Genomic DNA, 12554 nt, shown 5'->3' with positions numbered 1-12554 from the left:
AGTCAGGGTATCCATTGATTCTGCAAAGATCACAGCTTTGTCTGCTAAGTCGAGTTCAGTAAACCTAATCTCTGTTGCCAGTGTGCTTTCTGAAGGTGGGTATGGTGAGACCTCATCCTTGTGAGGTCCTCATCTGCATTTGTTTGACTTATGATATGATTTATCATTTGGTACTGTATAGATAAGTTGAATTAATTGAACAGAGTAGGACCCTGAACACATCCTTGATGAACACCGGAATTCACTGGGAAGGAGTCAAAGATTCTGCCCGCGGTCATTCGCAGTATCTGCTTACAAACTGACACTAATGTTCATCAAATTAAAATTCATACAGACTTCATACCATTCCGAAAGGAAGCCATACTTCTTCTGGAACTGGAGGCATCATATAGAAATGTGACATCATCCACATTTAAGAGAACACTTCATGTGATGGAAGCCAGCACTTCAAAACTGTCTTCAAGGTTCACCAGTGATCAAAACAGTGGCAGATTATTTTAATGCAACTTGATGAATCAACTAGTCACCGGGAGAGTGCACCCACAGAGTGTTACAGGTATTCAGCCGTTGTCAACTTTAGTGTTTTGCAGAAGGTCGCGTGTACGAGCAGGTAGAAGTCTACAGGGATTGATTCGGGTTTGACTCCTACATCTATGAAACCGTGATGCACAGATCCCAAAAGAGGAAGAGGAAGCTTTTATATTGGAAGATCAGTGTCCCAGTTCTGTCTTTAACCCATTTTCTACAGTTCCCTCGATCTGATGATGGCAATCAGCCCTCCAGACTGCAGCCGCTGGAAGGAAATACTATGTTGTATTATAAGAACTTTTTGTTCAGACTGCGCAGTTCATCAGAAAACATAGTCTCTTCTGCAGCTGCCTCAGCGATTTAGAGGCTTCTAAGTTTTAAAAATGTGCTGACTGAGTGCCGAGAACATTTAGAAGTATTTCATAGACAGCGGTGATCATTTCTCTCATATCTCTGCAGTGCCAAATCCGCTTTGGAGGAAGAAAGGAGATTGCCACAGACTCAGACAGCAGGTAAGAAAAGTCCCTTTTTAACCACAAATCCTCTCCTGTTCTGGTGGGAGGGGCGTCAGCTTGTTTACCCATAACAATTCAGTTTTAAAGGTAAAATGTTGTCACGAACACCCTTTATTTTGTTTAGTCTTTAATATAATTTACTCAAAGCTGCAGTATATAGGATTTATGGGTGTTTATCAGCAGAAATGGAGAATAACATAACTATCTGTTCACTAGTGTATAATCACCTACATCAGTGAATCAGTGTTGATACACTATCTCAAAATGAACATTCCGTATTTTCTGGAATATAAGTTGCTTTTAAAAAGGCAGGCAAATGCAGGCATCCCACGAGCCGTCACCAGCCACTGGGTTCCTCTACACACATGGCAAGTTGCTCCTGTATGCAGAATGAGGCTACTGTGGTTTACATTCTGAAGAAGAAGAAGAAGAAGCTCTGAATGCAAAACATGTTCTCTGTCTTTGAGAATGAGTACATTTAAGAAATAATGCTCCCCACCTGGAAGACCATTATCTGGAATAAAAACAGGGAATATAACTTTTATACTGCTTGGCACAACACTTGTTTGGACTGTGTGTCAACAAGAACAGCCAGATCAAGTCAACTAAGCTTAAATAAATAACGTGAAATCCTGAGGAAGAATCCGGATCCGGATCACCTCCAAAATTCAGTGGAGTCTTCCATGGCTAATGTGTATGTGTGGTGATGTAATCCTGGTAACAGACAGACAAATAGCTAAATAAACGCAGATGATTTTATTATGTCCTTGGTGGACGAAATAATGCAGGAAGTTTTTAAATGTTTAATTACATTATACATTTAACTCGCATGTGATCATTTGTTCAGTGGCCAAAGTTCACTCTCATTTTGTGCCTCCTACAGCAACATCAATTGACTCATTAGCTTCTGCTTGCTAATGCAGTGTTTGCATGCATTATAAATAATGCACCTGTCAGATAAAAAAACAGATAAATTTAGCTGTGAAATGTGGGTAGCACCACATTTTAAAAATAAATGCAACTTACTAATACCCTGGTGTGACTTGTAGACATTTTTTTAATCCTGTGATTTATACTCTAGAAGAAAAACAGGAACAGAAATCATTTTTTTCTCCACTATATGTCTACTGTTTGCTAGTACAGGCTAATAATTGTCAAAACCCTAATTTTTGTGAAATCAAAAAGGAAGACAGTGAGAAGTGAGAAGTTGGATGTCTAGAAGCGTCCTACTTTTAAACTCTGATAAGACTGAAATGATGGTTCTTGGTCCAGTGAGACATCGGCATCAATTTGACCAGTTAACACTCAGCCTCGGCTCGTGTGTCATACATCACACTGACAAAGTGGGGAACCTTGGGGTAATTTTTGATCCTTCGTCGTCCTTTGGCCCCAACAATGGAAATATTATTAGGACTGCTTTCTTCCACCTGCGAAATATAGCGAAGATTCGTCCCATCCTGTCTATGGCTGATGCTGAGATCCTGATCCATGCATTTATCTCTTCTAGATTGGACTACTGCAATGTTCTATTTTCTGGTTTACCACAGTCTAGCATTAGGGGTCTCCAATTGGTTCAAAATGCTGCAGCCAGACTTTTGACACGAAGCAGAAAGTTCGACCACATTACACCCATTTTGGCGTCTCTTCACTGGCTTCCTGTCTCAGTGAGATCAGATTTTAAGGTTCTGCTACTAACCTATAAAATTATTCATGGACTGGCACCTCCCTACCTAGCTGACCTAATTAAACCTTACGTACCGGCCCGGGCTTTACGTTCTCAGGGTGCAGGACTACTTTGTGTCCCAAAGGTGAATAAGAAGTCTGCGGGTATTTCTCTGTTTTTCTTGTTGTTTAATGCTGGCAAATGATACAGTATTTTTTTTGTCTTTCTGATGCCTGATTCTGTTTTTTCTCTCTGTTTAAGGTGCAGCTCCATCCAGAGATGGGAGTTGTATTCGTGTTGGTGATTCTCCTGTCCTGTGCGCCAATAGCATTTCTTGTATATTCGTCCATGAATTTTTCTGTGAATTGTTCTGTAATTTATGTTTGTATCATGGCCCAAGCAAAGGGTCACCCCTTTGAGTCTGGTCTGCTTGAGGTTTCTTCCTCAGAGGGAGTTTTTCCTTACCACTGTTGCTGTGGGGGTTGGTAAGGTTAGACCTTACCTGTGTGAAGCGCTTTGAGGCAACTCTGTTGTGATTTGGCGCTATATAAATGAAAATAAATTGAAATTGAAGACAGAGGATGGGAAGGACAGGAACAGTAGTAGCCAGTAAACCAGTATTGATCAGTATGTCTGGTATTTATATTGTGTATTTGTATTTGCAAATTGTTTTTTGCTTTCACTTTTGATACTCTGTGTGCTTCTTACCCTGTGTGCTGCTATACATTGCTGCTGGAACCTTACTTTCCCTGAGGGAGTCTTCCCAAGGCATTAAAGTTCTATCTAATCTAATCTAATCTAACAGAAGGCAAAGGAGCATGAATCCACGTCACCAAAGAAGCAAAACCGTGAAAGGAAACAATATCGTGAGCAGTGATGGCATAATGCAATCTGCAACCTCATCACTAGATGAGTCCTACACACTGTAGCTTCAAGATGGGAATCCTCTGAATGCCCACACTTAAGATTGCTGCTAAACCAAGTTAAATTTAGTTCTAGTTTAAGTGATGCCTGCTCACTCATAATCAGCTGTTGTGCCCAATTCTGAAGTACACTTTATGTACATGTTACCGTTTTGAAAATCTCACCTTTTTTCATTTCTGTTCTGTGCAGGGTTTTAGTGACATGTCTTTGTCTTTGCAGGGTGATCTGTTTGTGTGCTCAGTTTGAAGCCGTGCTGCAGCATGGACTGAGGAGGAGTCGAGGTCTGGCTCTGACCGCCGCCGCTCTCAAGCAAGCTGCAGGTTTCAGTACCAAGGCCGAAGCAGGTACGGCACTTTCGGATCGCCTGGTAACCCTGTTGTTACCTCTGGAGGAAGCATATGTCGGAGCTGCAGTGTAGCCACACACACATGCACAGACAGTCTGGCTGTGAGACCAGATGGCGAGACGCTCTCTCTGCTCCGCCTTCCTGTCTGCTTTTGGAGGAATGGACGCCTGCTGTGGTTTTGCATTGTAAAACGTGCACAGGATGGACTGTCCATTTTTTTCTTTTTAAAAACAGTCCTGTCACTAAATGCTAAATGGGCAGTTTGATCTTTGATTGTTGCAGATTATCAGTCTTTTCCTGAGCAAGGCATGAACCCTAAAATCGCTGAACTCCAGGTCACCCCTTTGAGTCTGGTCTGCTTGAGGTTTCTTCCTCAGAGGGAGTTTTTTCTTACCACTGTTGCTCTGGGGGTTGGTAAGGTTAGACTTCACTTTTGTGAAGCGCCTTGAGGTGACTTTGTTGTGATTTGGTGCTGTATAAATGAAAATAAATTGAAATTGAAAATCACTTTGCTCACCACATACAGTGGGAAAAATTTTTGAGAAAGAAGTGATCCTCCCCGCCCACATTACTAATACTAGAGCAAAGAAGTTAATATTCCTGGAATATTGTGCAAAAAAAGCTTCCCTCAGTAGCTCAGAGTTGTGGGCAAAGTTGGTAAAACATTTTTTTTAATATCCTTAAATCAAAATAGTTATTTGAAAAAGTTAGACTTTATTATTATAAAAGTGTTTTAAATTATGCTAATTAATATCAAAGTCCAAACAAATCCCATCCGGTGTGGTTCTGCTTGTGGATTTGTCACCTTTTATGCCAGGTCCTCTTCTTTGCACAGAAATGGGCGCAGGTGGCCTTCAACCGCTTGGGCCACTGTGCTGCCCAGATCTCTAAAACATGAATGTTCAGGACCCCAGTGGCTGGTGAAGGCCAATGGGATGCCCGCGTTTCACCTGCCTGTGTTTGTCTGCCTGAGTGGTTGGCATCCAGGACCCAAGGCGGTTCCTTGGCTTTGATGTTGTGGGTGCAGCGAAGCGTGGTACCAGCACACGCTCCCAGACTTGATTTAATGGAACAAGACTGGATATTCAGCGATTTTGCCCTTTGATTATCTGCAGTTAGCATGTTTGCCTCGCAAACTAAAGGTCCCCGTTTCAAGGCTACATGTGCCCGATTTTCCGTGTACATCTGGAGTTGTGTCAGGAAGGACTTTCCCCAGTGCAGATGTCGGATCCACTGTGGTAGCAAAAACAGGGGCGGCTAAAAGACTGTGCAGTCCAGTTTCTTTTTTTTTTTAAGCTCCAGATCTTGTTGCAGAGACCTGGGTTTGATTCCCAGCAGTGACGCTACCAGTCTGTCCTTGGACAAGAAACCACATCTGCATTGTCCCAGTCCACCCAGCTGAAAATGGGTACCGGTCTTGGCTAGTCAGGTAACCTGTGGTGGGTCGGTGTTCCCCTGGACAGGATGACATTCCAGGGTATCCGGGGATACACACCAAAACCAGTAGGCCTCAGAATCTATATAAAATGTAATCATTTACCCTCTTTTAGTTGCTCCAGCAGATCCATCTTAGAGCCACATTGTTGTCTGGTTTAAAACTTTTATTCTAATCCAGTTACATTTTTTTCTGCAAATCTGATTGGTTAATCGTGTGAGATTTCAGACCATAAAATATCACGTGGATGGTGGCAAAATATTAAAACCATTTCACATTTGATGTTACTCCGCGCCCTGACTGCGTTGCTGCTCAGGTGTCAATAATGGTGCTGTCAGCTGAAACTAGTGCAGCGACGATGATGTTGAAATCCGTGGATTTAAGTGGACTGATTGATGGATTTACTGTGGCTGTAACTCAATGCAGCTGACGAGATGGAGAAATCTGTGGGTCTGCTCACACAATTTCCAGTTTGGCATGAAGATGCTGTTGCTACGGTAAGCTTTGATGAGCCGACCACACCCTTTCACGACGATTCGCCGACCGAATTACTTACAGAAAAATAAACCGTGCAAACGATGGAATTGGATTAGAATGGGACTAATCCCCTTGTATCAGATGATTTGCGGATGTTAATGCTGGATTACGGCCGCAAATATCCGTTTTACTCAATTTGTGACTGTAAAATCCAGTATTAACATCTGCAAATCATCAGACACAACAGGGTTATTCCCTAATTAGATGATCTGTCTGACAGAATTCCATATGTATAAGCAGAATAGGGTTTGAACCCAAGACCTTCATGCTGTCATGAATGGTCAGCATTCCACAAATTTAATTTTTGTAACAGAATTATCCCCCCAGTTTCAGCCTATCGTTAGCAGTCCTGTTTATTCCCACTTGTCACCCCCCCTCCCTGTCATCAATTTTAAAGCAAACCCAGCAAATACTTGTTGTAATGTTTATGTTGTTTACCTAAACAGCGTTCAAACCCTCAACTCGATTTCCAGTTCTACTGAAGCTGGCAAAGCTTCCAGAGGTTGAAGTGTGTAAATGCAATACATGAAAAGTTTCAGGGTCTCGTTTGCAGACGTCAGAGGACGGCGCGTGACAATTGTGGTTTTATTAACTCCGGATGGAGCAGGATCGTGTGACTTCAGCCACCTTCTCCAACATTAGCATATCAATGTTTTCACGTGTTTCACAGTCAATTAGCAGAACGTTGCTGGCTGATCTCGTGCATTTGCAGCTCCGTAATGAAACCGAGCCCTCTGACAGCAAAGCGGGTCATGACACGCCCGCCTCGTTCAGAGGTTATATGATAATTATATGCAAAAGAGTTGACGTGCTCTTTTTCTTGTTAATTAACTTAAAACAGGTTCAGATGTTTTTTTCTTTTATTCAGACCTTTAAGAGAGGTTGTTTGAAGGATGTTTGCATGGATTCATCAAGAAGACTAATTTTCACTGTCGCCAAGAGGTTATTTGATTGTATCCATTCATTAGTTTGTGCCTTCATCTACTGGCAGGAATATTCAGAATGATTTGGCCTAATCTGTGTGAAATTATCAGACTTACCGGGGCAGAGAGCCGGTATCTGGATGGGGATTCTTGATCGTGTTAGTACTTCCTTTTACATAGTGAGATGATGCCTTATCTTTTTTTAATAGTCCATATCTCGAAATGTCTTCAGCTGACCTGCATGTTGCAATCTACAATCTCCTCAAGAGGAAGAACTCGTTATATTTGGGTGTTGATGGGAATCTGAATGTGGCTTCTGGATGTTTACACCTGCTCATGGTAGCGCTTGTGGACTGTTTGTCCATCTGTGTACAACACAAAAACATCCATATGACAGAAAACAGGAACATCTCTTCCTACGATGCTTCACTAAATATGTTAGACATTAAACTCGTATAAAGTTGGGAAACAACATGGAATCATGGATGAACCAAGGAATTGTGATGACACTACCAGAATGAGTCAGGACGAAGAAAAAAGACAGAGTAGATGCTGTTTCGATGATTGATGATGTGTATCCGTGCCTTTAAGACTTCATGGTAAGGGGGCACATAGGTGCCGTGAGATACCTTTAGCCCAGATTCCAGACTGTTACAAGCCCTGTAGTCAGTGGTGGGCACAGATAACCAAAAAATTTACTTCGATAACAGATAATCAGATAACTGAAAAGTTATCTTTGATAAAGATAAAACGATAAACCACCAAAAAATGTATTGGAAGTTACAGATAACCGATAAATTCCAGCATTGTCTCTGGTACATTAGCAACTACTAATAAACTGAATTTGAATTTTAACACCACAATCGCTTCTGATAGCATCAAAAGCGACAACAGACCCAAACAATGAGCCCACACTTCTGTCTTTGAACATCTTGCCCCCTGCTGGAAGCTCTTGTTTAATACATGGCTTCCAGCACAGATGCAAGCTGAAAGCAGGCACAAAGCCCAGCTCTTTACCCAGTCACAATGCTCCGGTCAGGCGGAGGTCTTGGAAAATAAAGCAATGCTGACTTATGGTTTTGATTTATAAATAACATTAATACCGATAGAATAACTCCATTAATGTCAATTCTGTCATTTGTACAAAGTTAAAATGTAACATATATCTTTTAATGTTGAATGATGCACTAATTCTGAGGTTTTGTAAGAAGCACAGACAGATTGCAAAGGATTCTGGGTAAAATGTGCCTCTGCTAAACACTGATTAGTTCAGTCATTCATTATGTAAACCAACACGTTAATGTGTCGTGTGTTGGTGTTTACAGATAAATGTGCTTTTGTAAAATATTCCATTTTCTTATTTGTAAAAACAGGCATTTTTATGGACCCCTGGAAGTGTCATCGCAAAATATTTTGCATGTGGAGAGAATGTGCGCTCATTTTATTATGTTGTGCGCATGTTTTATGGTGTGTGCACGTTTTATTATATTGTGCACACGTTTTATTATATTGTAAAACTCAATATTGTCTTGACACATAAATGTTGGCTATTTGCCCTATTGACGTTTCAAATCCCACAAAACCTCGGAGAGGTCACCGCGCTGCAAGATCTCAGTAACATTGAGAACTGCATTGAGACGCTCGGATCACGCAGCACTTTAACTGCTGCACACGGACAACACCATTAACATCGCAACATACAACTATTTTTATATTGTGCCTATACCTACAAATTCTCTGGGTTTGTAGACATTGTTATTGTGTTTATTTTATGTAACCATGCGAGAATCACAGGCTGTCTCTCCGTTATTTTCAATGGGAGCTGCTGTGAGCTACAATCGCTTCCTGATCATATCGTTCTGGGGGAAAGTGAAGTTTGCTCTTTAACATCTTGATTGTTGTTCTTTACAACACTGTTTGTCCTCTTTGTTCGAGACTAATATATATAATATGTCTGAAATTCGGTTTGCGTTTATTAAATTCCACGCAGATTAAACGTAACAGACACGGATTATTTGTTATAAATGTTTTAGCAAGTTTTCAGGGTATCATGCAGCAGTCTCATATTAATGTGACAGAAAGCATAAAAAAATACGTTTTTGTAGTATAATATTCATTTACAACTGTCATCGTGTTGCTTCTCTATATGTTGTTGACCGCAGCGACTCTCTGGCATGCAAGGGATTATGGGATACGTCAATAGGGCTACACTACTGGCCAGTAGATGGCAGTAGAGACCTTGAAAACTTGCCAAAACAAAATTCCAGATAATCCGTGTCTGCTACATTTAAGATGCGTGGAATTTAATAAACGCAGACACAATAACAACGTCTATAAACCCAGAGAATATATTCACGAGAGTTTTAGGCACTAGAGTTTAATGCTGTTGTCCGTAGAGCCTGATCAGAGTGTTTCAAATGCATTTCTCATATTGTGAACGTACTGAGATTACCCTATCCTACCCAAAATGCACTGCTGGGCACAGCATATATCCACACTAAAACCTTAAAAATTAGCGCATTACTTTAAAACTAAGACATATATCTGATATTTTCATTTTCTAACACTTCAGACATGACATTAATTTAAATAACTTGTCCAACATTAGTTTGGTTAAAAGTTGAACCATAAGTTAAAAATGTATGCCTCTGGATGACTTGGGTGATATTGCCCGCATATCGGTATGGGGTTAAGAGAAATGAGGTTTTTTTTTTTTTTTTTTTTTTTTTGGGGACCGGTTCTCCTTTGCCTGCAGAGAATAGAGCCATTTCTTCTTAAAGCTGCTCTTCTCTGTTTTGCAGAGGGTAGAACTACACATCAGCTACGAAACATTTAACAGGTAGGTGCTCAACTGATTTTAAGTTTTATAAATATTTGTAGCTGTTCAGCTTTATTTACCACGTTATTGGTCTAAAAATTATCGTACAAAAATGTATCGCAAGATAATTAGTCCGATAATGGTTTTTATCCATTTTCTTCCGCTTTATCCGGAGTCGGGTCGCGGGGGCAGCAGCTCAAGCAAAGCCGTCCAGACCTCCTGATCCACACACACCTCCCCCAGCTCTTCCGGGGGAACCCCAAGGCGTTCCCAAGTAAGCCGAGAGATGTAGTCCCTCCAGCGTGTCCTGGGTCTTCCCCAGGGCCTCCTCCCAATGGGACGTGCCCGGAACACACCTCCAGCGAGGCGGAAAAGATGCCCGAGCCACCTCAACTGACTCCTTTCGACATGGAGGAGCAGCGGCTCGACTCCATGCTCCTCCCGAGTGACCGAGCTCCTCACCCTATCTCTAAGGGAGCGCCCAGCCACCCTGCGGAGGAAATTAATCTCGGCCGCTTGTACTCACGATCTCGTTCTTTCGGTCATGAGGTGAGGATTGGAACGTAGATCGATCGGTAAATCGAGAGCTTTGCCCTCCTACTTAGCTCTCTCTTCACCACGACAGTCCGATACAGCGACCGCATCACTGCAGATGCTGCACCGATCCGTCTGTCGATCTCACGCTCCATCCGTCCCTCACTCGTGAACAAGACCCCGAGATACTTAAACTCCTCCACTTGAGGCAAGGACACTCCACCGACCTGAAGAGGGCAAAGCACCTTTTTCCGGTCGAGAACCATGGCCTCGGATTTGGAGGTGCTGATTTTCATCCCGGACACTTCACACTTGGCTGCAAACCGCCCCAGTGCACGCTGAAGGTCCTGATTTCACGCCTCCCCCTCTAGCTGCCACCTTATTGTGGTGGGGGAGTTTGCGTACCCGGATGATCCTAGGAGCTGTGTTGTCGGGGGCTTTGTGCTCCTTGTTGGGTCTTCCAAGGCAAACAGGTCCTAGGTGACGGGTCAGACTAAGGGCAGTTCAGAACCTCCATGACCAGTAAAAAATGAAGGACCGAGACGTCGCCCGGTATGGCGAAGCCGGGGCCCCACCCTGGAGCCAAACCTGGGGTTGGGGCTTGCGCACGAGCGCCTGGTGGTCGGGCCTTAGCCCATGGGGCCCGGCCGGGCTCAGCCCGCCCTCCTGTGGGTTCACCACCTGCAGAGGGGGCCATGGGGGTTGGGTGCAGAGAGGATTGGGTGGCGGTCGAGAGCGGGTGGTCCGGCGGCCCGGTCCATGCTCACAGCCCCTGGCTGTTGGGATGTAGAATAATGGTTTTTAAAGTTATCAAAAAATTAATTATTAATTATTGGTTATCAGATTATCGGAACTGTGCCCACCACTGCCTGTAGTTAATGGTGATATTTATCTTTGATTTTGCTCACTACTAATATATCCATGGACAAGACTCGAACTAAGATGGTACCTAAGCAGTGCCACGTCTGTGAGTGAACACATTAACTCCAAGAGTCTTGATGCCATTTGGACCAAAGCTTATGGAGCGACTTGAGAGTTAGCCAAGTTTCTTTTCACTTCTTCCCTTCCTTCCCTCTCTCGATCCACACACCCTGCCGTCTTTCACTCCCTCACCTCTCTTCTCCTCTCTTCCTCTCCACCAGAGTTGACCTTCTGGTTCTACGTGAAGGAGCACCTGAATCGCCATGAGCTCCAGCGGTTTTATGCCTTACGCCACATCTCGTCTGAGCTGGGTCGGGGTCGTGCTTGGCTGCGCTGCACCCTCAATGAACACTCGCTGGAACGTTACCTGCACGCACTGCTGGCTGACCACCCTCGACTAAGGTTTGTGGATGCGTTGTTTCTTTGGGAATGCAGGATTTTTCTTTTCCCAGTCTGGATTTGAGATTTTATTTTGTCTCCTCTGTTTCTCAGCACTTACTACGAAGACTGGGCTTTTATTCTTGATGAAGAAAGAGCCAGCATGCTCCCCACCATGGCTGCAGGTCAGTTTGTGTCCACATTCTCTGCAGTGTAGCTTTAAGAATGTTTTCATTTCTACTTTTCAACCACTTTTAATCATGTAAACATTTTTTACACCGGTATAAAAAAGTAACCGTTACTGACTGCCACAGTTTTTTTTTTCTTCATTTCTTATAGTGTTTCTTAAAGCCAGAAAGTTGCCATTTGAAATGACTTTAGTTTTGTGTCATTCTGTGATCTGCTTTTTTTCTACAAAATGAACTGAATGAACATCCTGCGAGGCCGGTGATTCCATAATTATTGCCAGGGGTTGTATTATGTTCAAACTGCTTTTTTAGCAATCCTGTGAATCACTAAACTAGTATTTAGTTGTATAACCACAGTTTTTCATGATTTCTTCACATCTGCGACGCATTAATTTTGTTGGTTTGGAACCAAGATGTTGCTCGTTTACTAGTGTGCTTGGGGTCATTGTCTTGTTGAAACACCCAATTTCAAGGGCATGTCCTCTTCAGCATAAGGCAACATGACCTCTTCAAGTATTTTGACATATCCAAACTGATCCATGATACCTGGTATGTGATATATAGGCCCAACACCATAGTAGGAGAAACATGCCCATATCATGATGCTTGCACCACCATGCTTCACTGTCTTCACTGTGAACTGTGGCTTGAATTCAGAATTTGGGGGTCGTCTCACAAACTGTCTGCGGCCCTTGGACCCAAAAAGAACAATTTTACTCTCATCAGTCCACAAAATATTCCTCCATTTCTCTTTAGGCCAGTTGATGTGTTCTTTGGCAAATTGTAACCTCTTCTGCACGTCTTTTATTTAACAGAGGGACTTTGCGGCGGATTCTTGCAAATA

General features: G+C 42.7%; 1 protein-coding gene across 3 annotated transcripts in view; it reads left to right on the top strand.

Annotated features, from left to right (window-relative positions):
* snx29 (sorting nexin 29) overlaps positions 1-12554 on the top strand; it is a 245953-nt gene that overhangs the window by 6260 nt on the left and 227139 nt on the right. For all 3 annotated transcript variants that reach the window (XR_004566372.1, XM_034193391.1, XM_034193390.1), the window contains exons 3-6: positions 988-1040; positions 3850-3974; positions 11366-11546; positions 11637-11707. Coding sequence is in view for 2 of the 3 variants with exons in the window: in XM_034193391.1 (XP_034049282.1) it covers positions 988-1040; positions 3850-3974; positions 11366-11546; positions 11637-11707 (430 nt within the window). In the remaining variant the exon portion in view is untranslated. The remainder of the gene's footprint in view (positions 1-987; positions 1041-3849; positions 3975-11365; positions 11547-11636; positions 11708-12554) is intronic.

This window comes from Thalassophryne amazonica, chromosome 18, assembly GCF_902500255.1.
Source record: "Thalassophryne amazonica chromosome 18, fThaAma1.1, whole genome shotgun sequence".
NCBI lineage: Eukaryota > Metazoa > Chordata > Actinopteri > Batrachoidiformes > Batrachoididae > Thalassophryne > Thalassophryne amazonica.
This window is presented reverse-complemented; position numbering and strand designations above follow the sequence as displayed.